This window comes from Eschrichtius robustus, chromosome 4 (assembly GCF_028021215.1).
Source record: "Eschrichtius robustus isolate mEscRob2 chromosome 4, mEscRob2.pri, whole genome shotgun sequence".
In the NCBI taxonomy this organism is placed as follows: domain Eukaryota; kingdom Metazoa; phylum Chordata; class Mammalia; order Artiodactyla; family Eschrichtiidae; genus Eschrichtius; species Eschrichtius robustus.
The window spans coordinates 79,261,035-79,288,734 of NC_090827.1; the positions used below are offsets into that span (position 1 = coordinate 79,261,035).

Consider the following 27,700-nt stretch of genomic DNA (forward strand, 5'->3'; position numbering starts at 1 on the left):
CACCCCCTTAACCCTGGCGAGTACCACAAAGGAGAACGTCCAGTATTTGGCCCTTCTGAAATTGGGTGCAATCTTCATTTAACTTTCGGTTATAAGCAGCCTGACCTTCCAGCCTCATACAGCTTCTCTTGACCTAAGCATTATGATCTTTTCTGATCAATAGGTAAGGACACAAGCCCTCCAGAGTAACACTATTGAAAACTTCCCTCATGGCCCACATTTTCACTTAACAGGAGTCCACATACCATTCACAGATCTTAGTGGTAGCCCGGTGCACTTAATTCTAGAACTTATTATGTGGGACAATGAGTAACTCTGCTCAGTTGTATGACTAGGATCACCCCAAAATCCACTTGAAAATGACTTTTATTTTGGCTTAGCACTCCTGGGTGACAAGCATGAGAATTTCCCTGGCTAGTATTGAGGGTAGGTCAAAATTACTGAACAGCCTTTGCAGTGGAGATGAAAGGAGGAAAAGTACACAAATGTGATCTATTTTTAACCCACTATAAAGTTTCTAAATTTAAAAAGACCTAAATAAGATTACAGGCTGACCTCCTCGTCTATGCCAGGATTTCAGTTGTAATAACTCTTGGAAATAACAGAATGTTTTGCCAGCTTCAAAGCATCTTTGAAATCATGAATTAATCTGCATAGAAGATCTGGCCTTTCAGAGTTCAATAAATGCATATGCCAGGAAAACTGGTCCACTCCAAAAGCCAGAGGAGGGAAGCCAATCAGACTCTAAACCAAGCAGTAAATGTCTGAAATGGACACCCAGTCTCCTTCCCAATGCTCCCAATTATCATCAGCTTCTGATGCAATGCGCGGCTGGTGCATTTTCCTTCTGTTTTTTTTTTTTTTTTTTAAATAATGCAGCACAGTTCAGCTTCTCAAAAGTGTTCGTGGACTCCCATGTTAAATGTAAGCCCAGGGTCGTCCAGCAGCCCTTCATGGTGGCTAGTTTGTACAGAAGCTTCCAGGCTAGAGGTGGTCTCTGACCTTCTCCACCCTAGCACCCTATTCCTTCATTCATAAGCTTGGACTTAACCTTGGAGAGAGACTAAAGTTAACAGGAGTGGACTTTCCTGCCCTGATCCGTCAAGTCTGAGGACGGCCCATTTTGTCCTTTCCCAGTCAGGCTGCTGTGTCCATGGTCAGGCCAAGGGCACACGTGGAGGCCCGAACCTGTCTGCACTCTGCTTACTGCAGGAGTTTCTAATTTGCAAGGAGGCACAGTGTCAGTGAGAGGAGGCCTTAACTCCCTCTTAGGCCAGTGATGTTCTGCGGAAAGAACTGTGTCCTGGCAAAAGGGTTCTGTGACCAAATATGTTTGGGAACCCCTGGGATAAACAGAAAATTAACCTGAAATTCTTTGCTGTCAGATTTCACAGTACCTTTAATGTGCCAACGGACTTTGCAACTCTCTGGAGGCCAATATAGACCGTCTGTTGTAGGAGGACTGTCCACTTGCATTTTCCATCACTGTTTCATGAACCGTTGAGACATCACATTTTTAAATTACCCTTTTAAACTATACGGAGTGTTTTCTGCAGCTCTTCTTGCGGTCGGAAGCTTCGCTGTCCTAAGGGGAGCTTTGCCTGAGAGGATGTTTAGAAGCGTCCTGGGCCAGCACTGGCCTGCTGTGTTTCTCTCCATTCAAATCCCTGGAGTTAGAGCTCATGAAGAGATGCCTCCGCCCCTGGAGACTGATCTCAAAGAGAGGTTTCCATGTAATGGATTTAAGAAAAAGGAATGTGTGTTCTTCCAGCAGCTGTCAGGATCCACTCCTCGGCCCGCAGCTGCCGGGCCTCTGCTCTTGGTAGCCAGGGGCTCTCATCTGTCTGAAGGGGGTGGGAGAGTCTTGGTGGGCTGGCCCAGTAGCCGTCCTCACCCCAGCAGCCCAAGGGAGAATCATTTTGTTCCATTTCTACATGGGCCTCCGTGGCCGGCTCTTCCCATCATTCCACAGAACTTGGGAAGGAAAATTACCTCTGGCCCATGTGTTCAAAGTTTAAACAAAATTGGGATAAATGTGAAAAGGAACGGTAGGGCTTTGAGGACCTAACAGTGACTTCTCAAAGAGCTCCGTCTTTGAGGTGGGGGCGACGCCGTCAGGAGAGGGTGTCTTCTACGTTGGTTTAAGGCCAGTGGAAAGAAGAGGATGTGGATCGAAGAGATGGAGCCTCTCATGGCCACGGCCGTTCACCAGTCTCCCTGGTCCTGTTCTCTGATGCTTTTCACTACCGAAGTCAAACAGCTAACCTGTGGTCAGCTGTACCAGGGAATCAGCCATTCTCATATTCAAACCTCACAACAACCCTTTCATTATCCCTGCTTTACCCGTGGGGAAACTGAGGCTCAGAAAGCTTAAGCAGTAGATGTGAACTTCCAGAAGGCCAAAATTGGGTCATGCTCCCCTCCGTTCTCGGGTGTTTTCCAAACAGCACACAGGAAATGGGACAACAGGATTTGTTCGCAGGTCAGTCTTATTCCAAAGCCCGTGCTCTTAACCACAACATTTCTTGGCACCAGGATGCTGCCAGGTATTTTCTTGGAAGTTAAATATTCATGTGTCATTAATTCTTTTCTTCCTGATGACTCATTAGCACAGATGCTTTCCGTCTCCAGTATCTATGCAGCTCCTCAGTCAACTCCACGCCCGGACTGGTCATCAAGACCCAGCCCATGTGAGGGAGCTCTCCCGGGGTCATCTGCTCTTACCCAGTCTGCTTCTCTGGGACTTGGTCCCGGGACTCTCTGGCAGCACAGCCTCAGGAGAAGAAACTTGCGCAGTGGTGTGAGCTGCTTCCACACACTGCATCTTCATTCTGTATCAGCAGCCAACAGCCATCGCTTTCCTGCCGCTTGCTGCCCTGCTCTTTGCCTCTGGGACCTGCTTCCCCCGCTTCTCACTCAAGACCCACTGACGCTGTGCGTGAAAGGAACAAACAGACAGAGCCTGATGAAATAAAGGTGTCCACGTGGGCTCCTTCTGTGCTTGGGGTACTGTCGTCCAAATGGGAGAGCTGTAGGGCTGGAAAGGGAGCTGAGCTGCTCGTCTGTCCCCATCCTGTCTGTGGACTCACAGACGGTTTCACAGATGACTTTGGCTCAGAGTCACCAGAGGCAGTATCTGTAGCCTGCGCGGGGGGTGAGAAGCCAGCAGGAAATGTTCTGGGAAAGAGACCAGCAGACATTCCCGCACAGTATACTGCGGGTCCCCATGACGGTGATAGGAAAAACATAGGAGAGGGTTTTCCAGGCCCCAGTGTCTCGGCAGGGCTCTGTACCTTTTGTGCACACTTCTGTGATTGCCCTTATTCCTTGCTTTATCATTATACGTGTTAAGTATCTTTCTCCAGACTAGCGTGTTCTAACTGAACGGCTTGATCCACTGCACATCAGTGGATCGAGATCTCAGTTCAATGGGTTGTAATCAGCACTTCTTAACGGAGAAAAATAGAACAGGCTAGCAACGTGAAACCAAATAACCGAGTCACACATACATACGCACTTGTGATGTAAATGAATTTCTCGCTGTCGGCCACAACCAGAAGGAGGTGAAAGCTATGGCTGTGAGAAAGGAGGGCTCATCTGGGTCTCGTTCTTTCCTGCATCCTCAGCACGGGGCACCTGCATGGGCCTTACGCACAGCAGGCGCCCACTGAAGGTTGGGAGTGGCCCTGTGCGGGCGCCCATTCAGAGAGCAGCAGCCTTCCGTCAGTGGTTCCTCTTTCCAGCTTACTGCCCATAAGCCGAGGCTACGTTTCAACAACTTCACGAGGGAGAGAAGGCAGCAGCCAGACCAGTCAACTCCAGTGACCCTCAAGAGTATTCCCTGACCCTCCTTTGCAGCAGCTACTAAGCAAGGCGAAGCCAGTCACTGTTCTGTCATTATGTCACCCCAGAGAAGCAGCAACCCACGGGCTCCCACTCACCGCCCAGCACTGCCCTGCCCGGGGAGACGGAAGCCCGCCTCGCCTCTGTCAAAGAAACCTGGTGGGCTCGTCTTCTGTCCACAGACAGCATGGAAATCTGTTTCTTCCGCCTTCTTTGTCTCTCTGGAGAACAGAACAGAAGCAAAGAGGCTGGTTTTGTAGTGTGAGGACTCAAAGGAGCCAGCAGGAGAAATGTCCTAGCAGTGTCAGGTAGGAGGGTGAGTGTTGTCAGGGGAGGTTTTGGGGATCGCTTTTCTATTTCACATCTCTCACTTTTCTGTTTGCTTTTGTAAATAATAGGAGGCCATCTAGTATATGCTCTATTAACACCACTCACCTCCTTCTACTGCCCATGTTTGTTTACAAGAGGCAATAGGGAGTGGTGGTAACATCTGGAGTCAGATGGTCTGGGTTAGAACTCGATCGAGCTCCCGCACTTACCAGCTGTGTGACCATGGGTATGTCGCTTAAGCCCTCTGTGCCTAAGTTGCCTCATCGGTAAAATGCAGGTGATAATAGTACCTACTTTACAGGACTGTGGTGAGGATTAAGTGAGTTCACACATACAGAGGATTCACAACAGTAGCTGGCCTACAGGCAGTGCTAAGTATGTACTTGCTATTTTTATTTTCACAAGTTCATGATCCTGGCCAGACTGTGGCTCTTGAGAAAAGAGCCGCCTTGAGTGTCTTTGTATTGCTGTACAGAGCCCGTGTGTGGGCATTTGGTGCATACAGGTTAACTGCTGAGTGAACAAATGAATCACACAGAAGAGAACTGACACCTTCCCCCAAAGTCACAAGCATTTCCTGTGTCACTGCCGACTTGCTCTTGCTAAGAGACGTGGACTTTCTCTGCCTGTGGGCAGCCATGTTTATACGGCTGTGCGGTGTCTTTCCAGACCCCCTTTCTCTTCTATCCTGTGAGTCCAGCCTTGATGTCCTCGGTCTCAGGGGACACAGACCCTCCCTCCTGGAGCAAGGTGTGGGAGCCGGTGAAATTCTGTGCCCGTGCCGTGACAAAATGGCTCAAGGGAAGAGAGGCCAGCTGGGCTAGACCCTGGCCACCTGGCATGGAGGCAGAAGCCCAAAACAACTCGGACCCCAGACTCCACCAGGAGCACTTCAGAAGCTCCGCCTCTGCCCCGCAAGCACTCCTCAATCAGCCCCAGTGCTGTAGGGAGGCCTCAGAAGTGGCTCACAGAAATCAATCTTATTGATGTAAATGTCCGCAGACAGTGAAAGTTAGGAAAAATGCCTGTGTGTCCAAGATTCTCTGCCTCAAATAAACCCTCTGTGAGAGGGAAGTCAAGGCAGCTGTATTTTGCCCTTACTAAAGTCGGAACCTCATTTGCGTCAGGCTGCAACTTGTTAAAGTCACTTTCTTTTCATTGCTTTAGCTTACTTTCCTGTATAAATCAGACTCTCCACAGAAGTCTCTCATCCCCCGCCCAACCCGTTCTGGTTATCAATCGGTACGTAAGAAGCCATGTCAAAACACTGGCGTAAAATATTATCAGTCGTTTATTTGGTTCGTGTATCTGCTCTCTGGGCAGAGCTCAGCAGAGAAGAATTCGCCTCCAAGATGGTCCACTCCCATGGTCAGCAGGTTGATGCTGATCGTCAGCTGGCAGCTCAACCCGGCCTGTGAGCCACAGGACCCAGTTCCTCTCCACACAGGCCTCTCCACGTGGCCTGAGCTTCCTCACGGCATCCCGAGGACAAGCATCCTAAGAGAGATTGCCAGGTGGGAAGCCTCAGAAGCCACAGGGGATCACTCCTCAGTATTCTGCTGGTTGAGGCAGTCACAAATGCCCACTTGGATTCAAGGGGAGGGATATACAGTCTTCCTATGAAAAAGGGGACCAGAGCATGAGGGGCAGAAAATATCGCCGAGGCCACTTTAGGAAAACGCAGTCCGCACCTGACCTAAATGTAGGATTGGCTGTCCGGCCTATCAAGCGCAGTGTTTGGCTGATTCTAGGCTGATTTCCCTTCAATCTAGAGGACAGAAAATGTACTCGTGCTTCTGATCTGGTTTCAAAATAAGTGAGCCCAGAAAGGCTTTGATAATGAAAGGCATGCCTGCTATTTGCCCACAATCATTTTAAATAATATAATCTAAGGAAAAAAAAAAAAACCTTTCTGAGTGACGAGCTGTAGGACTTTGCTCTCCCAAGTTCGCCCCGTCAGGCCCTGTCAAGGGAAGCAGGCAGGCTGGGGAGCAGAGCTGGGTGCCCACGAGATCATTCTTCCTGCAGTCCTGAGCAAGTGTTTGGAGTCGGCTCAGCGCACGCCTCCACCAGAGGCTAGACTTGTGGTCGGCCACATGGAGCTGTCGGCTTCAAAGGGCGGTGCCCTGGGGGGAGGGGGACTCTCAAACTCGAGAGAAACAGCTTTGACAGAACCTCACATTTTCTAAACAGTCAAGTCTTCTCTCCAAATGCCTGTGCATGGACCACCTTGATCCCTGTAGAGAAAAGCTTGATAGCGATCTAATAAATAAATCGAACCATACCTTACCACTCTCACAATTTAATTTAAAACGAGCATGTCTAATAGGCAGCACTTTGAAAATGCGTTTCTGGAATTTGTGGTTTGGATTTCAGTCTCCTGAAAATAACATATTTTATATCTACTCCATGTGTTTGGACTCCAACTTGTTTTGACTAAGGGACTTGATTTGTCAAGATGTTTTCTCTGCTGGAACTGCTGTGATGGGGGTGGGTTGTATCTAATGAACTTACGCGAGGCCCTTTTACCTCCTTTTAAGAGCATTGTTAAACTTTGTGTTGTTGTTGTTCCATTTCTTATATGGCCGTGCTTAACAGGAAAAAAGAAAAGATTTATGAAAAACACTCAAAGAAGACCCAGTGCTTGCCTCTGGGCCCTTAGTATGAGTTCCTGTGAGAGCTCCATGGCCTTAGGCAGCGATAGAAGAAGGCCCACAGGGAGAGAGGGAACAACTGCTCAGGGTAGCCCTAAAAAGCTGGAGGTGGTGAGGGGGTAAGAGTTGAAACACTTCAGGGGCAATTAAGCTACCACCAGGTTGCGTGAACTTCATCAAAGAAAGTCCTCATTATGAGGACCGAGGCGGCCTCTCCAGGAACCTAACGGCGGCAATGCGGTGAGCCGCAGGAAGGATTGGGCCCGAGAGCTAGAAAGCCATCAGGAAACCAGACAGTTCTTGAAGGCTTGCCGTGGCCTGCAGAAGATGCCGAGAACAGCCCTAGCATTGTGTACATACTCAATAAATACGAGTTGAGTGAATGGCTGGAGAGCTATGCCACAGCTTTTGGTGCTTCTTAAGAGCTCAGCTTTGACTGGGCCTCGTCTGTCTTAGGTCAAGTCTTGATTCCCAGGGAAGGGTCTCGAGTTGGCCCAGCCTGGGTCGGGGCCCATTCCTGAACCGTTCAGTTGAAGTTGGGGGGCACGATCACACCGTAATTACATGGCTGCCAGGAGCCCACCCCATGGCTATGGGGATGGAGGAGACTATTCATGTGTGGGTGGGACAGATACGTACAGATGCATCTACAGCAGGGGTGAAGGATGCTGTAAGGATAAGGGGCAAAAACGATGAGCCTCAGGTGCAATTTGATGTCAGATCCTTGGACTGTGAAAGCTGGACGTGCCTGGAGGTCATCTAGTCCAGCTCCTCATTGTTTGCACAAGAAAAATGAGACTCAGAGATGAACTGTTGGCTTAGGTCCATTATACTTTATGGCATTTCTGACAAGAGGAAAACATCATCTCAGCGTTTCGTGTTTGTTGATTAAATCAGCACAAGTGTTGGAATCTGTTTGCAATACTATTTATAACCATTGTTTATATTTTCTTCTTCTTAATTATGCTACATACTGTGGTTTGATTTTTGTCTAACATTCACTAAATATGATCCATAAGTTCTAGTGAGATGGATTTTGGTAGGAATCATTAAACAAAAACTTGGTTTTGGCAGGCTACGAACTTTGTTTGCCTGTGAGCAATTATCAAGAGCCTCTTGTGTGCTAGTCACTGTTGTGGGTAAGGAAGATACAGAGACAAACTAGCCATCCTACCTTCCATGGCATAGCTTACATTGGAGAGCTTACAGTTTGTTAGGGAGATGGACCAGAACGTTGAGGGTTGAGGGGACGAGAGATAAGTGGCATCTGGGTGGGGTGTGAGGACACGGAGAAGGGGGAGCTCAGTGGGAGTCAGAGGAGCTCAATGTGTCCAGCCAGTAGGAGTGAGGAACAAAGTGATGAAATGCCGGGCTACGTGAAAGGAATTCCAGGTAGCTCCAAATGGCTGGGTCTAAGAGCAGCCTGTAAAGAGTGGAAGAAGGTAAGATAGAGAAATAAGCAGAAGGCAGATCACGAAGGGCTGGAGGCTTGACATTTGACCAAAAACAATGAGGTTCCGTGGAATGTTTTTTAGGAATATATAACCAGTGTATATGTTATAAAGATCACCTGGAAGCACTGGGGGGGGGGGGGGGGCGGGGAACATGGCCAGACTAGCATCAGGTTGGGGAGAGAAGGTGAGAAGATGAGAGCTGGGGTGAGGTAGGGGCCGAGGGAAGGAGGGCAGTGATGCAGTGCCGGTGGGTCCCACAGGACCGGGCATTGATGGGATGTGGAAGTAAATGAGAGAGCATTGTCCAGGGTCAGTCACCCAGTCAGGGACGGCTGGGTGGCAGGTGTTAACGTTCTCTCTGACTTGGAAGCAGGAATGGAGAAGAAAATAACTTGCATTTTAGAGTTTAGGTGCCTGTGAGACAGCTTTGCAGCTCAGCAGAGCCTGGGGCCACTGGCCCATGTGAGGCCCAGACCGTGGACAGGATAGGGCCACCCAGGGACGGTGTTTGGGAGAAGAGGCCCAAGCAGTCGGGAACACAGTACATGATGGGGCAGGTCAAGCAAGAGGAGAATCCATGAGGAAGGAGAGAAACTGAGAGGGCTTAGAAAGCAGACAGGGCTGGGGAGGAAGTTTCTGGAAAGGGGAAGCCATCCACTGCAGCAAATGCAACAGGGAGGCTGAGCTAATGGCAGAGTGACTCTGGCAGATGGCAGCCTTTGCGATGAGATTAAATAAAGACCCACGAGGAAACTGGTAATTGGCTGATGTTGCTGAAGAACTAAAAGTACAGAGTTTTAAGAGATGAAAGTTAGTAAAAATGCTTTCAGTTTGAAGAATCTGTTTATAAATGAGAGCATGTGGAATGTATCCCACTCTGGTATGAGACAGACCTGGATTTCTGTCTCAACCCTACGGCTTATGAATTGGAAAACTTGGGACAAGTCACTTCACCTCTGTAAGCCTCACTGTCTCTATCTGTAAAATGGAGCTTCTACCTACTTCATAGAGTCTAAGACTGTGCAGAGTAATGCTTGCCCCACCTCCTGCTTTATTTTCCTCCACAACACTTATCACCTTCTTCACTTACCAATTTACTTTTGTATTTTGTCACTCTCCCCAACGAAAATATAAACTCTGCGCAGCAGGGAGTCTTCTCGGGTTCGTTCGCTGTGGAGTTCCCAGTGCCTAGAGCAGTGTCTGGCCCATAGTAGTTGCTCAATAAATATTTGTGGACTGGATGAATAAATGAGTAAAAAGTTGTGCTAGACGTGAAGTGTTCGGTGGCGGTGGCAGTGCGGCAGTGCTGTTACTACCTCCTGTTGGGAGAAAAGCCATTACCAAGCCACCTTCAAAGTCAGCACGGCGGCTCTCAGGGCCCAGTGCCCTTTGGGCCAACGCTCCCATTACGCTGTCTCCCTCCTACGGGGCCCGGCCCATCGTTAGAGGGTGGGAGACCTGACCCTTGCCTGTGCTGGGGACAAGTAAGTCACACATGTAGAGAAGCAGATTGGAGGAGAATCAGCAGCCGGGTTCCTGGAACGCCTGGAGAACTCCAGAGAAACGGGGAGCAGAGGAAACCCTTCTCATAGGAACCAATCAGGACATCAAAGAGTGCTCTCGGGGCCACAGCTGCAGAGAAGGTGTCGGCAGCCCCTGCTTCAAAGGCTGGATGGATGGTGGGGAGAAACTATCTTCTCTGACCAGAACCCGATGTCTTAAAATCCCAGCCGGCGAAGGTTTAGAAAATCAAAGAAAGAGCAGTGAGTCTGACTTGCTTTATTAATCTGTGTGTTTGTGACGGCAGTAATGATGCTTAAATCTTTCATCATCAAAGTGCCTTACACCATGAACCCACATACAAATGGGACTCAGCCAAATGTGGCTGATTATAAGGAATGTGTTATTCTGATGGAAAAGACTGGAAAGACTCCACTTCCCAATAGCCTGCCGATTTGACATGTTCTAAAAGGAAATCTGGTATCAAAACATAAATCTAAACAGAAACCAAAATAGCAAACAGCAACATGCATTAATGGAGCCTGTTAATTTGTACCACAATCAACATTTCCTCAATTCGTTGGCCAAAGGGTATTGTTCTTTGTTGTTGCTGTTCATTTCTTTTTTCCTTTTCATCTTTCAATACATCCTTCCAAGATTCTCACAGTGTACTTCAGAGTCCAGACTCTCTTATGGAAAGCATATGTCTTTGGGAACATACTGTACCACTTGAAGTTCTGGAGCCAGTTGTATTTCTGTCCCAGCATTAAGTGAGAAACAATTGTTTGTAGGGTTGGAAGGAACCTCGGTTAGTTACTCAGCCAGGAAGAACCACACGTAAAGCAAAGAGAGAGTGTCTAAAAGATCTCAAAGAAAAGAAGAATATCTCCAGTTAACCTGTGGACCTCATTCATTCATTCATTCATTCATTTTATTCATGCAACATTTGTTGAAAGTTTACCATGAGCTAGCTCTATGCTCAGACCCCCAAATACCAAGATAAATATGATCAGTCCCTACCCTCCAGTAGCTTACAGTCTAGGAGAGGAGATAGGCAGGTCTATCAAGGTCTCAGTCTGGTGTGACAAGGCCAAGGCAGAGGTATCTGTCAGATTCGGGTCATGGGGCAGGAGTTGAGAGGTGGTTAGGGAGAACTTTTTAGAGGCGAGGGTGCCTTTTAAAGAGGGTAAAAAGGAAGGAGGTAAAGAAGGGGAGGCAGGGGTACTTTACACAGAGGAAACTGTCCATTCCACATAAAACAAGATGGCGTAGTTGGTGCTCTAACTGTTTAATAACTGGAATGTCATGGGCACAGACAGGCCAGAACCCACTGGTGTGGTCCCAACCAATGCCTGTGGGCCGAAGATCTTTCCTACTAATATGGACAAGTCCCCAGGGTATATCATTGAGCAAAACTAAATCTGATATCGAGTGGCTAGAAGTCAAGATGGCAGTTACCCCTTGGTGAGGTAGTGACACGAAGCGGGCCTGAGTGGGGATCCAGAGTGCTGGCTTTCTGTTTCCTGATCTGGGTACCGGTCACAAAGATTTGTTTAGTTTGTGAAAATAAATTGAACTGAACACTTGTGATAAATGCTCTTTTCAGTGCAAATGTTCAGTAAAGTGTTGTATGTTTAACAAAAAGTTTTTTTAAAAAGACCTTGCGTTCATGGATGGCTCAAGTCCTCGTGAGTGACTCCAGCAAATAGTGTATATGGAGGAGATGAAAATAGAGGCATACAGCAAAGCCATGTGAGAAGAGCCTTACATACTGAATTGAGGAGTCTGAACTTTACCATCAGAGTTAGGAGACTCCCCGGAAAGAATGTGAACATGTGATGGAGCTGAGGGGTGTTTAAGAGTGTGGCCTCTGCAGTTTGGCCCCTGGCTCCACGGTTTAGTCACGACATGTAAACTTCAGTCTCTCCATCTGTAAAATACGCCAATGATTGTATTTGCCTCCTAAGGATTTTTCACAATCGGATAAGATAATGCACAAAAATTCAATAATAAATATTTGCACTTTCGAAAGCTTACTTAGGCAGGAATGAGGAGACTGGATTGGGGTGGGGGGGTGGGGGGCCAGACCAGGGGCAGGGAGACAAATTAGAAGACTCTAACAATAATCTAGTAAAGAAGGAATGAGAGCCGACCAGAGCAGGGATAGTGGAAATCAAGGAGAGATCAGTGAATTGGAGGGGGAAGAATTAACAGGACTTGATCTGGGAGATGAAAAAGACAGCACAGTCCAAGGTGACTCAAGGGTCTGGCTCAGGTGACTGTGAAGGAGGTGATGCTCTTAGAAAGTCAACAGAAGGAAGAGACTTGGGGAAAGATCATGCATCAAATTTGAAATCTGTTGAGTTTAGGGATCCCAGGAGGCATCCAGGTGGAGATGGCCACAGGAACTCAATAGTGATGCTAAAGACATAGATTTGGGAAGCATATAAAAGATTATTGAAGGCATATGAGTAGATGAGGTCCTCAAGTGAGAGGAGCAAGGGGCCAAAGATGGAGCCCTAAGGAGCATCCACACTTAAAGGGCAGACTGAGAAAAGGAACCTATGAAGAAAGTTGAGAAGACATCAGTGGAAAGGTGAAAGAAATAACCAAGAGAGAGTGCTATTGTGGAAGCCAAGAAGGGTGTTATCAACTGTGACAAATGCCACAGAAATGTCCAGATAAATGAAGACAAAGAACTGCCTATCGACTCCTACATATGATGGCCATTGGTGACTGCAGTGAGAGCGGTTCCAGGGGAACAGTGGAACAAAAGCAGGATGGCCGTGGGTGTGTGGTACGCAGACTGGGAGACAGCAGTCAAGGGGATGGAGCTACAGTGCAGAAGGTTGGGGGGTGGGGTGAGGAGTCAGGAGTCTTTTTTCTAAAGATCAAAGAGTTTTCTAACTTTTTCAGTGTTCACCAGCACCCATTTTGAAAAAGTTTAGACCTACTTTTTCTTCTTTCTTTCTTTCTGCCTTTCATTTCTCTCCCTCCATGCCCCTATTTCTCTACCTCCCTCCCTCCCTCTCCACTCTGAGTTTCCTCTCCAGAAGCCAAGGAGCAACTTATATAACTGGAAATACTTAATGTATTACCTTTTTAAGTGTTTTTAAAACAAGACATTGAAAAGTGGGTATATTTAGGCAGGGGAGTCAAAAGAACCAAATTGAGAAAGGAGTTGGAGCTGGGGTAAGAGCAGGGGCTTCCTCTCTTCCTGTCGGCCTGATGTCCCCCCGCTGCTGCTCTGGGGGACCGTCCCTTGGCCCAAAGATGGCTTGTGTGTTAGTGGGTGTGAATGAGTACCGACATTTACCGCCTTTGTCTACCCTCTCCTGGCTGGAGTCAAGCCTGTCTCTCCCACCTCTGGCTTCAGTGGCCACGCAGGCAGCTGACAGCATCCTTCCCATAATGACTCCATGCTGCTGTCCCGGCTGGGCCTCTGGCCTGCTCCCCCGACCTGGTGACCGCTTGCCTGTGGTGCTCGGCTCACACCACTCCTGCCCACTCCTCACCGAACCATCCCGGGCTTCCAGGTAGGGCTCAAACACACTGTCTTCAGGAACCCTCTCTCATCCCCTTCAGTTAGTCACTATGTCTACATGTTGGCCTTGCACATTTCCTGAGAGGTTACTGGGAGACATTCTCATTTTAGCTGTTTTATAATACTTTGCCTCACTGGTGAAATCATGAGGCACCAGGAGGAATTCTCCACGACCTCCAGTGCAGTGTTGCACGCAGAGCAGGTCCTCAGCTCTGGCTGAGGCCAACCTCAGCCAACCTCAGCTGAGGCTGGTTTGCAGAAGGTAAGGGCGTGAAGTGTGCACTCGAGGGTGGGTGCAGGGCTCTTGCATCTTTGTGCACTCTCCACCGCCCCCTCCTAGGGCTCTAACCATCCGTCAATTCCACAGACATTTACTGAGCACCTGCTCTGGGCCAGAAACTGCACTCGGCACGCTGGGCATTTAGCAGTGAGCCAGGCAGACAAGATCACCGCCTCGTGGAGTTTGTGTTCCATTAGAGGAGACAGCCGTCAGGGGAGAGACGATGACCCCAGGCTGTGGCACATGCTTGGAAGGAGATGCACGGAGCTCTGTAAGGCAGGAGCTCGTTTATGCTGAGACCTGCAGACCGAATAGGAAGGGAAGTTGCCCTCAGACTTCTCTGCTTATTTAATAGTGCCCACTCCTTTAACTTTGCTTGCAGTAAAATATTTATTGAAAGGGCTGTCGGAAGGTGACATGCCGTGCGTGTTCCTGGTCAGTGAGCTCACAGACCGCTAACACATCTGACCCCTAACAGATCATACCCTCTCTAAGGGTTGTTCATCTCACCTGAAGACGCCTCTGACGCCGGGGATGGTTTGTTTTGCAGGTGAGCCGGCCTCATCCCAGCGACCACCCTCTCCTGATCCTCTTCGTGGTGGGCGGGGTCACAGTCTCGGAAGCCAAAATGATCAAAGACCTTGTGCCATCCCTGAAGCCAGGAACCCAGGTACGAGTGAGTCCTCAGTGATATGATCTGAACGGGAGGCCTGAGGCAGGAGTGGGGAGGGCGGGCCGGGGCCTGCATTAGGCTCCCCAGCACTCCCTATCTCCATCCCCCGCCTTCTTTCCCCCTGCTCCTTCTGCCTGTTCCAGAGCCAGGACCTGGTGTGGGTGGAGGGAAGGGGGAGACCTTTCCTACCTCTGGGTGGCAAGTGCTGAAGTGCTATTCCCGATTCCTAAAGGGCTTGTAGTCTCTGGCGTCCAATCAGTGCTTAGTTACTCAAGAGTTTTGGCTGCTTTCCAGGCTCCAGATAATTGAGGGTGACTCCCAGGGACCATCTCCGCCCTGTAGCAGGGAGAGGACGGGGCTGGAGGAGTTTGGGAAGGCCCATTGTCGTGACAATGACAAGTGTAGTATCTTTCTCCTCTGTAGCCTCCTGCCAGGTCCCGTCTCCCTCCCCACGCACATGCCCGGTGGTTAAGACACAGCCCTCTAGGTTTTCCAGGCCTGAGTCTGCATCCTCCCTCCACCTTTTACTAGCCAGGTGATTGGAGTGAGAAAAGCCCTCAGTTTTCTCCTTTAGGCAACGGGGCGGGGTGGTTGGGAAAAGAGTGCCTTGCCTGGCTGCTTACTGCTATGGGCAACCGGGGCTCTGTCCTCTGGGGGCTGAAGAGCCTCAGAACTGTCCTGCTGGGGGACCGGGAGCCTGGGACACCTTCCCATTGACCCTCGCCGCCCCCCCCACCGCCCAGTTGAGACTTGCTTTTGGGGCCTGTCTTCAGCTTTGCCATGTCTGCATGCAGCCAGCGGCTTTCTGTGGTTTAGAGAAAGCAGAACAGAGACGCCAGCGCAGTGCTTCAGGTAGGACCCTGGCTTACGTGGGGAACTGTCCACCACAGGCGCACGGAACCCAGGGGCTATTCCAGCCACGCCTGGCTGCTGGTCTGGGTGGGGGACAGTGTACAGGTGCCCTTGTCTGCCACCTCCACCCACTCTGTGTATACGCACTCAGCCAGCCAAGGAGCCCCCATCTCTGCTGGCATCCGTAGTCTGTACTCCGTAGCGCAGCACTGACTGCCTCCCGTCGCTGACCGAGCCTCCTCAAGCAAACACGAATTCCTGGAGGACAAAGGCTGGGCCTTCCCAGGCCTGAGCACAGGGCAGGAGTTCCGGAAGCCTTGTGGCCTGACGGCTTGATGTGAGGCAGGAGAACTGGCTTGGTGTTGTCAGGGTGGCCAGGACACCTGACGACGTAGAGAAGGCCTGGTTTCTGAGGGTCTCCAGACACCCTACTTAGGAAGGTGACCTGTATCTAGGGAGCCATGGTATGTTCTTGAGCGAGGGAGTGACCAGTCATTGGCTGTGACCATTTCTACCGTTACTCACAGCTGTCATGGTCATAGCTGATGGAATTTCTGATAAAGTGGTAAATTCTGCCTCGTCTCACACCCTCTCTGTCCGCAGTGTTCAGGATCTGTTTGGTGAGCAGTTGCCTTTTTGAGCAAGACATTCTTTGTTATCAGAAAGCACACTTCTCACTGCCCCTAACATGGTGAACCAAATTCTTAGCTCTTCCGAACAGCGATGCATTGTTAACAGCCTGATAGACGTGTTAATCCCCACTCTAAAAGGCTAAAATGCAGATGTCTTCAAAGCCGTGTGACCTGAGTTTGACAGCAGAGACCTGAAATCTGTAGTGGCTCAGCGGCTCGGCTGCAATCTGACCGACCTTGTCCTCAATCATCTGCAGAGAGAGTGGCTCAGAGAACCTGGGGCTTAAGGAGCGGCCTTGCCTGCTGCCTGTCTTTTGTGCACAGAGTTGCCCCTGAAGAGTTACCAGGGCCTAGGAAGATTCCAGAGCGGAGGTACTTACTGTAGTACCTTCCTCTCCAAGTCTGTGAATGGAAGTGGACTGCCTGCCTGTTTGCTGGCGTGACACCTGTGGAGGAAGAGCTCCCGTTATTAGACCGCCACAGACTGGCAGCTGAGTCAGCCCAGAGCTGAGACAGGGCCAGCTCCACAACCTTCAGAGGAGCAGCAGGAATGAGGCCTGGCCGCTCTAGCTGTACATGAACAGGCAGGCGTCCCAGATCTGTCGCCTGCTTAGACTTCTGTCGGAGTAGCCCTGGGAGCTAACTGAAGGGGCAGGTCCCTCTGAACCTGCGCACCAGCACACCCCCAAAGACACGTCGGCAACGGAGAGTGACTCTGACTTGCCCTCCATGTAATCAGCCATAATGTACGTGTTGATACTTCTGTCTTTAAACTCCAGCCTCCACTTAAAGGTCCCCAGGGATGAGGATTTGCCCCTCCCCCTGCGGCCTACCTGAGTCCTGGAGGCCTTGGCTGTTAGGACTCTTTCCTCCTGCCGAATCCAAATCCGCCCCATCTGGGCTCTCGCTCACCACTGCTGCCTCTAACTCCTGGGCCACACAGAATCTACAAGCAGATCAGGCTCTTCCCTCCTCCACAGGTCCTCCCCCAGGACCACTCTTCTCCAAACCGAGTATCTTCAGTTCTTCCAGCCTCCCCACCCTAGCCCGTGCCGTGGAGCTGAGTGCCTCAGCTCCCGGGCGGCTCTCCTGGCCCCCCAGGTCTCTCCCTCTCATGCTCACTTACAGCTGAGCGCCCTTGCCACGGGCTGATCAGTGCAGAGGCATTGGGGCCACCTCCTCCTCCTACCACGGCCCCTCCCTGCCGCTGGGCCTTCTTTTCCTACCACCCTTCCGCTGGCCTGCTCCCCTCCAGCCTCAGGACTTTGCACTTACTTTAATCCCTCAAACAGGATCTGGCACCAGCTGTCATGATTATTCATTGCATATTGAATATTAGAAACTGTACTTGCATTATTGAAGCATAAGATAAAAGCAGCTTTTCTGGAGACACACCAACCTGTTACTGATTCTGGGATTATGGACAACTAAAACCACTCTGTCTTTTGTATCAATTGCTATGATCCATACCTACTGTATATCAACATGGGTGCTTTTTGGACCCAGGTACAGGAACTTACAGTCTCTTAAACTGGATTAGTCGATTATCCAGTAAACATTTATTGAGCATCTACTCTGTGCCAAGCACTGTTCTTTGTGCTGAGGATAGGGCGGTGACCAAGCCAGACTCATTCCTGCTTTCATGGAACTTACATTCTGATAGTAAGTGATTGACTGACATTAAACACGGAAGCTCCAGCTAGACATGAGTGTTCCGGGAACATTGGCAGGTGCTGTGATGGGAATACCTGGGGGCTTGGAGGCAAGAGGTTCCTTCAGATGGCACCAGCTTCCCCTGGAGGAGAAGGCTGGTGAGCTGAGATTTGCAAGGCATTCGGGGATCTGCTCTTCAAAGGAAACTGCTGATAGAAGTCACTTAAGGCACATCCAGAAATGAATTCTCTTTTACAAAAAATGGTAAGGATAGCATGAAACAGTGGAATCCAGAAACCACATTGGCACCTGCTAGTCCTAGAGGACGGTTGTTATACTCTAAAATGGGGTGTTTTCTCCACTCTCCATCTGTGGTTCTTGGTAAACATGCTGAGAGAAAGTGGGCAGCTGGAGAAGGCCCTCTTTCCTGACTACAAAAAAAAAAGGATCAAAGAGGCAACCTCTCAACCCCACTGCAAACAGCCACAGCCATGAGCAGGAGACTTTGCAGGCTTGCCCTGGTCTGGGGTGCGTGTGCTCAGCACCGGCCTCTCTCATTCCAGACAGCTCTGCAGGCTGAACCCTGTAGCTGGGTCATGGCCAAGAGGCCAGCAGAAGCCTGCAATTGTGGGAGGAAAGTAACAGGGAGGGACCCTTCCACAAAATACAGGGAAAGGCCAGCTCAGGAAACAGAGGAAGACCGAGTGACCAAGCCGACCCTGCCATCACAGCTCTTCGTGGGCTAGTGCACGTTGCCCAGCCACACTACATTTCTGGAGCTGAACATTTAGTGAGAATGTAAAAGAAAAAAAAAATTAGACCCAGAAATATGCTCATACGCATACAATTTTGCACAACTGTGGAGGTGCAAGGATACCTAAATCCTGGCTGTAAACCTTGGCTCCAGGTTATTCTAAAATTTGAAGCCCCAAAGAGAAGTGTCAAGCGACTTCCTTTTTTTTTTTGGTCTACATTTAATTTGTTCTGAAGTTTCTTACTCTAAGAAAAATGTCAGTGAGATTCACAATTTTTCTTTTTACCTGAGTTAGCTTAGGGCCTTATAATTTGAAATATTAGACGGCATTACACATGTTCATATTGTTCCTCTTAACATTACCCTTCATTCCTACGCACTTCATGTGTCTTTGATATTTGTAGCAATCCTCGTAACAACACTGAAGTCATTTGCAGTGGAAGGTTTTTGTTCTTGTTGTTGTTCTTCTTTTTAAACAACCATCAGGAGGGACAAAAGTGAGGAGGCATCTGAAATCTCATCGGGTTCCTTAGGAGAGCCTAAGCACACCACACTCACCCCTCAGGCAATGAGAAGGCAGTGAGTTTTCCAGAAAGCTCCGTCATGTCTGTTTAATCAATCCACTGTCCCATTGGTTTAACGATACAAACATTTTATGTTTAACACACGTGTGTACGTGCATGTATACGTGCAGCACCTGTGCTAATGGGGGTGCGTGGTGCCTTGAATCTGACATGTGCTCCAAAACCAGTTCATCAGCTGGATGAATATGCGTGTTGGTATCTGTGCGTATTAGTCGCTTTTACTGGGAAGCATCTCCCAAGGTCAAAAGAAAAATAGAGAAAAACTATTTTTACCCCCCTCTCCTTTCACTTCACAATGTTAGAAACCAGAGGGATATGGAGTCTAAATCCTGGGTTGCCGGCTTCCCCCTGTTCAGCAGAAATGGAACAGGACGATGCTGGCACCTACAAGTTATGGCCCAGAGAAGCGGAAGGTGGAGAGAAAGCTAGCAGGCTGGGTCACTCTTGCAGGAGCCAGGGTGGGCTGAGCACAGAGACAAGATGCCCCTCCTTCAGCTGGAGTAGAGAGCCTGTGTGGAGCCCCAGAGGCAGCTTTTTAGGGGCTTGGTTCAGAGGCACCCTGGTGTCCTTCGCCCTTGCCTCCCCGATGGAAATTTTCATCAGTGCCCTTGGTTGCCTGGGAAAAAGCCAATCCTCCGAAAGGAGCTCTAGTGCTTAATTTGCCTCATATCACACATTTGATGACTATGTTTGTAAAATTTAAATTTCATATCCGACAGGCCAATTTCAGATTGCTTTAAGCATTTTCTTTTTCATTTTTGAGTGCCGTTTCCCCCCATTTAGCTAACTTTTTATAATTTTAAGGACTATTTCAGTCAAATAAGGCAGAAATGCTTTTAGTTGAATAGGCTCAGAAACAGGAAATGCTCAAAAGCGTTCTGAAGAACAAAAGACGCCTAAGATGTGAAAATGCTTAAGGACCATCAGCTATCATACTATAAGGGAAATGTTAGTGGTGTGATCCTGCTTGTTCTTCAAAATCAGAATTTTAGACAAGTGGGTTTTCAGCTGAATTGATTTGAAACAAATTTACACAGAGCTATTTGAGATACCAGAGCCCCCTGGTGTGAAAAACTTCCTGCTGGCTAAACTCACTGCCTCCTTCCTAGTCTTGTTTTTGTTCATTCATTTAATCAGTCATTGGCTAACTCACTATATCGAGGACCTGCTAGGTATCAGGCACTGTGCCAGCACACAACAAAGAAACAGGAATACAATGTGATACCAACAGCCATGGGAACATCCTCAGTCTTCAGAGAGGAGTGGTCTGGGAAGGCTTCTGGGAGGTGGTGATGCCTGAGTGGATTATTGATGGATGATTAAGAGGACTTCAGGCAAAGAGTTGGGAACTCTCGTTCCAGATGAAGAAGCATCCCCAAAGTGCCATTTGTGAAACTGCAAATCATTTAGGGTGGCTGGAATGTGGAACCAGTGGTGAGGGGTGTGTGGTGGCCAGGGGGTGGGGTGTGGAGTGCTGAGCAGCCATCAGTCTCTAAAGTCCTAGAATGCTCTCTAAGACAGTTGGACTTTCAGATTTTTGGTTTGCGGTTACCATGAGGTTTTGATATAGCAGTCTATATACATACAAGATTGTTTTAAGTTGCTGGTCTCTTAATTTCAAATGCATTTCCAATATCCTGCATTTTGATATCATATTTGTGTCTGGATGACTTCCTACCTTTACTGTATGTTTGCCTTTACTCTTGAGCTTTCCCATTCGTAATTTTCCTTTTTCTAGTTGTGGCCTTTTCTTTTCCTTCTAGAGAAGTTTTCTCTAGCATTTGTTACAAAGCTGGTCTGATAGTGCTGATTTCTCTTAGCTTTTGCTTGTCTGTAAAGCTTTTGATTTCCCCATCCAGTCTGAATGAGAGCCTTGCTGCGTAGAGTATTCTTGGTTGTACGTTCTTCCCTTTTATCACTTTAAATATATACTGCCACTCCCTTCTAGCCTGCAGAGTTTCTGCTGAAAAATCAGCTGATAATCTTATGGGGATTCCCTTGTATGTTATTTGTTGCTTTTCCCTTGTTGCTTTTAATATTTTCTCTTTGTCTTTAATTTTTGTCAGTTTGATTAATATGTGTCTTGGTGTGTGCCTCCTTGGATTTATCCTGTATGGGACTCTCTGTGCCTCCTGGACTTGAGAATGTTTCCTTTCCCAAGTTAGGGAAGTTTTCGGCTATTATCTCTTCAAATATTTTCTCAGGCCCTTTCTCTCTTTTCCTTCTGAGACCCCTATAATATGAATGTTGGTACATTTTATGTTGTCCCAGAGGTCTCTTAGGCTGTCCTTATTTCTTTCATTCTTCTTTCTTTATTCTATTCCACAGCAGTGGGTCAGGCTTATAAATGGTGGAGAGAAGGCAGTCAGGATTTTAAACCTACGAGTAAATACAATCAGATTTACACTTGGGGAAGATGGCTCTGGCACGTTTATCTCCTCTGAATCCACCCCAATGACTGCTGTGAGCTGAATAGAGGGAATGCAGCAGAGGATGAGAATAGTGAAGATGGTGATGATAATGAAGACGATGATAGCAGGTACCATTTTAAGCCCCTCCAGAGCCTGTCATTGTGCTAAATATTATATATATATGTTCACACTTGATCCTCATGATAATCGTGTGAGGTGGATATCATTATTCCCACTTTATAGATGAGGACTTGAGGCTCAGAGTGATTAAGCAAGTTCTCCAGGGTCCATCGTCTGGCAGGTGGCCAGCTGGGGCCCAGCTCAAATTGGACACTCCTAAGGCTGTGTTCTTAATGACTGTACTATCCGGCGAGAGTCCTTGGTCTCAGCTTCCTCCTTTCCTCCCCTCCTCAAAGACCCCCTCAGTTACTTCACAGGCTGCCTTTGTTTTCCATCTGCTTCTTTTTAGCCCTCCACAGGGCATGCCCCAGACACCCTCTGGTTTAGCCCTGATGCTGTCTAAATACCCATTTGTCTAGATGTGAGGGTCCTGGTCCTTGGTTCCAGCTCAGTGGAGGTGACTGAACCCGTAGTCACTGTCAACCATGACTGAAAACCCAGCACACGGCCTGAGAGTGACAGATTCTTTTAGCTTAGTTATCACTGCTCTAGAAATGTCCACATCAACTGAGTCTACAGCCTTTCCCCTCCAGGTTCCTCAACCCTGTTAATAAGTCTTAACCATCCTGTGGGACTCACTCTAGCCATTACACTTGCCCTCACCTCAGCCAGAGAGGAATTCACCGTCTTGGCATTGGCACTAAGGACCCCAGGGGCTGGCAGCGGTGGTGGAGCCTGGCGAGCAGGAGGGCAGGGGAGGGGCTGTGGCCATTAGCTTCCCTGGCCTCTCCTACCTCTCAAGAGTCTATTCTTGTGCAAAGGGTTTTTGTCTTTATGTGTGCATTTTTAAAAATATCTGAATAAGGGTTTCTTAACTTGTGGTCTATGAATCCTAGTTATCCACCTAAACCTCCCCTAAAACTATATTCAGAATCTTGTGTGTACACATATGCATATTTTTCTAGAGAGTTCTTAGCTTTCATACGATTCAAAAGGAGGCCTATGACCCAATCACAAAACACAATAAAATAGCAGCTCAGAATTGCTGAGCACCTCACGTGCTCTACGCACGTGGCCTTATGTAATCCTTGCCACAATGCTACAAGCTCGGGGCTGTTGTTTTTCTTCTGGGAAGGATAGAGTGAGGCTGCAGGTGAAGTGACCTTCCCCAGGGCATGTAGCCCATCAGCGGTGGAGCCGGGCTCTACTAGCATCTGGTGAGCGTGCTGGTCTGGGCACTGCCATTCTCAACCATCTGTTGGACTTGGCCCAGAAGACCCCGAGGAGTGAGTAGAGACCCTCTCCTCTCTCTCCAGAGCCACATATTCACATGGTATCTACACCGTGTGATAAGGGGGTGCTAATATTCACTATCGGCCCCCAAACTCTCATCACATGGCTTTCTAGGAAAAATGTGAGCACAGATTGCAGTGTATTTTTTTCTGCCAAAAATATGACTTGGCTGACATTAGCCATATATTTTCAAGGATAATTCTCTTTCAAAAAATAGTAACATCACTGCTTTCAAAGATTAATTTTTGTTTTAAACAGAAAACTTTTTAATAACCTCATTTCTTTAACAACAACAAGCACAAGGAAATTATAAAATGCTTCCTTCTCTCCTCCCCTCCCTCTGCTTTTCCTCCACATTGGAGCGTAGGCTCTGGTTTTGGCCAGTGAGTTGGTTAATTCTTTGGTTTGGTTCCACCTGGGATAGCTTTGCGGGGTGGGAGGGGTAGAGAGTGAGGTGTGAGTGCCAACTTGCTTCCCCGCAAGAGGCCTGGCCAGGCGGTGTGGCCCCTTGAAGCCAGGCCTGCTGCCGACCTGTGACCCCCGCCCCGCTCAGGGGCTGGGCTCTGGCATCTGACTCATACCTCCTTCCCACTTCCCATAGTCACCTCCTTATCTACTGGGTGTACAACCCCTGCCTGGGCAAAACCTCACCAGCCTGACAGAGCGCATCACTGCCCCGGCCCAGCCCTGGGGAACGAGCTCTCCCAGTGCTGCAGAGGGAAATCTGCCCCAGAAGAACGGCCCAGTCTCAGGGAAGCAGGAAGGGACATCACGACGACAGGCCAGAGAGGCCCAAAGGTCCGTGTGGACTAGGGGAGTCAGCGGCCTTCCCAGAGCCCCTGACGCCAGAGGAGTGACCACACAGACACCCGGACGCTGAAGCCAGCCTGCCTGGGTTGGAACCCTGACTCAACTGCTTCTGCTTCTTGTGTGTCCTTGGACAAGTTGCTTGACCTTTCTGTACTTTATTTTCCTTATCTGCAAAATAGGAATAATGTATGTACCTACCTCATAGGGTGGTTATGAAGATTAAATGGATATTAAATGAGATCATCCTCAGTGCCTGGCCCACCGTAAGAACTAATAAATATTAGCAGATATCATCATTATTATCATCATTGTTATGGGTTGAATTGTGTCCCTCCCAAAAGATGTTAAAGTCTGAACCCCTAGTACCTGTGAATGTGGCCTTATTTGGAAATAGGTTTTGCAGATGATCAAATTAAGATGAGGTCATTAGGGTGAGCTCTAATCCTATATGACTGTGTCCTTATCAAAGGGGAACTGTGGACACAGAGACAGACACACGTAGAGGGAAGACAATGTGAAGACATAAGGGAGCTTAAGACGGAAGATTCTCCCTCACAACCCTTAGAAGCAACCAACCCTGCCAACACCTTGCTCTTGGACTTCTGGCCTCCAGAAGTGCGAGACAATAACTTTCTGTTATTGAAGTTTTGGGTACGAAGAAATTAATACAGCCATCATCATTATCACCCACAGCAACAGCCAGCTCTTGAGTGTGCCTTCTCTCTTTCCCTGAAGGAGCAAAGGCTCCCTAGAAGAGGAAGAGACCTCTCTGTTGAGATCACATTACTGGATCACAAAGCAACGGTCTGATCAAGTTCAATTCAGCAGCAAGGTGGTGGCTGGGCTCAGCCCTGCTCAGTGCCCACTGGTTAAAGGCTCAGCAGACGCAGCCCACCGTCCCGCCGGCCATCCTTCCCAGCCTGAGCGCCCTTCCTTACACCCAGGACGCTAGCATCCGGTGGCATTCAAGCTGCTGCCTTCTGCCTTTTTCTCCACAGTACCCACTCCATGCCTTCCCCCAAAGAAATGTGTTGCATTTTATTTCTCATCATCTAATAAGCTGGGAGTGGCTCTCCTAATTGTCTGCGGTGTGTTTGCCCCTCCCGTTGTTAGGTAATCGTGCTGTCCACGCGACTCCTGAAGCCAACTAACATCCCTGAACTGTTATTCACAACTGACCGGCTGCATCCAGACCTTGGCTTCTGAGCATCTGCTGACAAGAGGAGACCTACCCGAGCTGGAAATCCCAATACTATTATCTATCCCCATCCAAGATATGCCTCCCAAACCAGTGTCCCTGTTACTAATCGTGGGTATGACTGAATTATGCCCAAAGGATCTTTTTTTTTTTTTTTTAGCATCTTTATTGGAGTATAATTGCTTTACAATGGTGTGTTAGTTTCTGCTGTATCACAAAGTGAATCAGCTATACGTATACATATATCCCTATATCCCCTCCCTCTTGCGTCTCCCTTCCACCCTCCCTGTCCCACCCCTCTAGGTGGTCACAAAGCACCGAGCTGATCTCCCTGTGCTATGCAGCTGCTTCCCACTAGCTATCTATTTTACATTTGGTAGTGTATATATGTCCATGCCACTCTCTCACTTCGTCCCAGCTTCCCCTTCCCCCTCCCCGTGTCCTCAAGTCCATTCTCTACGTCTGCATCTTTATTCCTGTCCTGCCCCTAGGTTCTTTAGAACCATTTTTTTTTTTTTTTAGATTCCATATATATGTGTTAGCATACGGTATTTGTTTTTCTCTTTCTGACTTACTTCACTCTGTATGACAGACTCTAGGTCTATCCACCTCACTACAAATAACTCAATATCGTTTCTTTTCATGGCTGAGTAATATTCCATTGTATATATGTGGCACATCTTCTTTATCCATTCATCTGTCGATGGACACTTAGGTTGCTTTGCCCAAAGGATCTTGATGCCCACACGGTGAAGTACTTTGTTGGCATTGCTGAGATTCTTAAAAAAAAAAAAAAAAAAAAATTTCATTTTTTCTAAAGGCATCAAACTGCCTTTCAGCTGGCCTAATTCATGATAATTCCCCTTTATCCTTAACTCTTTCTCTGTGAACTTTCTGATTCCACCTGCAAGTTCATTCATTCTAAATGAGTGCCTGTTGGTGAGTATTGGTAGATTACAAGACGTCTGATCTGCAGTTGCTCAAGGAGAGGTTACCCATGCTTTAGAATCATGAGTGTGAGGAAAGTTTGGTTTTTAAGATTATATAGCTGAGGAGGGAATGCTGCAAATAGGATCTGAGGCTTTGTTTCTCTCTTGATCTGAGACATTTCTGAAAAGGCCAGAAGGGAGGGGTAGCGGCTAGGGCAGTGCTGATTGTCTGCCTGTGTTGTAAATCGCCTGCCTGTACAAAGGGCTGCATTGTTCCAGTTTGCTTACTGGGCAGGGCTGCCAGCCTGCTTGGAACAGGAGTGGGAGAGAGGTTGATTGGAGGGCTGTGCCTGCCTGTAAAAGGTTTCCTCTCCTCCCCAAGGAAGGCCCCAATAAAGATATCTAGTCCAGGGAGTCTAGGTTGGAACCTCACCCCCTGTGACTTTTGTGATTTCACATTTCTATAGAAGTATAAAGCTTTCTTTTCTGTGAGTCTAACTCTTCCTTCTAGCCATAACAGAAAAACCTAGACTGACAGAGTGAAATTATATAAGAACTCCAGCAAAAATGAACTGCTTGGAACCCACACATTTGTAGGTGTATAGTTCATGGAAATTTCTAACATCTCTAAAAGAAGTTTGTAATAAAGAGATAAAGCTGCAAAATAGTGGCTAGTGTGGATTAAACAGAGGAAATAAAATGTAAACCAAAACACTCACGTGCCTCTGCTTTTAGTTCTCTACAAAACAGTGTTATGAGAAAACTGTGAAGTTGGAAATCATTTTGAGATGTCATTGAAGCAGGTTTTCTAGACACCAACGTTCTTTATTTTGTCCAAGTACGTTTTCCACCTAACACCAGTTCGTTCACGGTGCTGAAATACTGGAGACCTCGGATGCTTCTTCCATTCCACTCACTTAAAAGTTTGAATTTGAATAAGGAAGAAAATGGCAAATAGCCCCAAAGAGATGATCATTAAAGCAAAGATCACTCTTTTCTAAAAATAAAGAAGTAACCTGGGGGCTTCCCTGGTGGCATAGTAGTTGAGAATCCGCCTGCCAATGCAGGGGACACGGGTTCGAGCCCTGGTCCGGGAAGATCCCACATGCCGTGGAGCAACTAAGCCTTTGCGCCACAACTACTGAGCCTGCGCTCTAGAACCCGCGAGCCACAACTACTGAGCCCATGTGCTACAATTACTGAATCAGGCCCACGCGCCTAGAACCCGTGCTCCGCAACAAGAGAAGCCACTGCAACAAGAAGCCTGAACACCGCAACGAAGAGTAGCCCCCGCTCGCCGCAACTAGAGAAAGCCCGTGCACAGCAATGAAGACCCAATGCAGCCAAAAATAAAATAAATAAATTTAAAAAAAAAAGAAGTAACCTGTTGTGTGTCTCCAATCTGCATTCATTCATTCGTTCAATCATTCCTTCATTCCCCACTATCCAGCGGTATGTGCCAGGCACTCCGAGAGGTTCTGGCCATGATATGGGGAAGGAGAGAGGCGCATCCTGGACTCCATGGCTCTCACAGAACGTGCAGCTGGTGCTTCTCCTGACATTCGGGCCCTGTGTGAGGATCTGCTCAAGGATCAGTGTTTTGTTTTTTTGGTGTTTGTTTTTTGGCCTTGCCCCATGGCTTGCAGGATCTTAGATCCCCATCCAGGGACGGAACCCGGGCCCTCTGCAGTGGAAGCCCAGAGTCCTAACCACCGGACCGCCAGGTAATTCCCGAGGTTAAGTTTTAAACCATATGTCTATATGCAAAGGAAACTTGCAGGAAGTACAAAAACCAAACTGCTAACAAGTGGTTCCCTCTGGGAAGCAGCATATTATAGGAGGACTAAGAAAAGGGAACATCTCGCTCTCAATATATTTGTGTCATTTGAATATGTTTCACAGTAGACATGTATTTGTGTTTTACTTCTGTGCCTTGAATGTATTTTTACAAGTTAATTTTCTCTTTTATAAAAAAATATTCAAAAGCTTCTCATCTGAAATGATAAACAGAGGAAGTTTCTGATTGTAAATATTATCATTCAGCAGTTACTGTGTCCTGAAAATGCTCTCAGTACTAGATTAAATATGGTCCAAAGCAGTCTCTGAGTGATGGGGGGAACATCAAAAGTTTAGTTTATAATCGTCTTTTTCCATCTCTGTGGTCGCTGGTTGGAGGAATTGAGCTA

The 27,700-nt window shown here is 48.1% G+C and overlaps 1 protein-coding gene across 3 annotated transcripts in view; it reads left to right on the forward strand.

Annotated features, from left to right (window-relative positions):
* SCFD2 (sec1 family domain containing 2) overlaps window positions 1–27,499 on the forward strand; it is a 399,917-nt gene extending 372,418 nt beyond the window's left edge. The window contains exons 8-9 of one of the 3 annotated variants that reach the window (XM_068542982.1): window positions 14,156–14,275; window positions 24,501–27,499. In XM_068542982.1, the coding sequence (XP_068399083.1) occupies window positions 14,156–14,275; window positions 24,501–24,593 (213 nt within the window). In that variant the 3' untranslated portion in view covers window positions 24,594–27,499. Of the gene's footprint in view, window positions 1–14,155; window positions 14,276–15,733; window positions 15,787–16,019; window positions 16,834–24,500 lie in introns of those variants that run through there. The other 2 variants (XM_068542983.1, XM_068542984.1) reach the window with 2 other exon arrangements.
* Window positions 27,500–27,700: the final 201 nt, after the last annotated feature.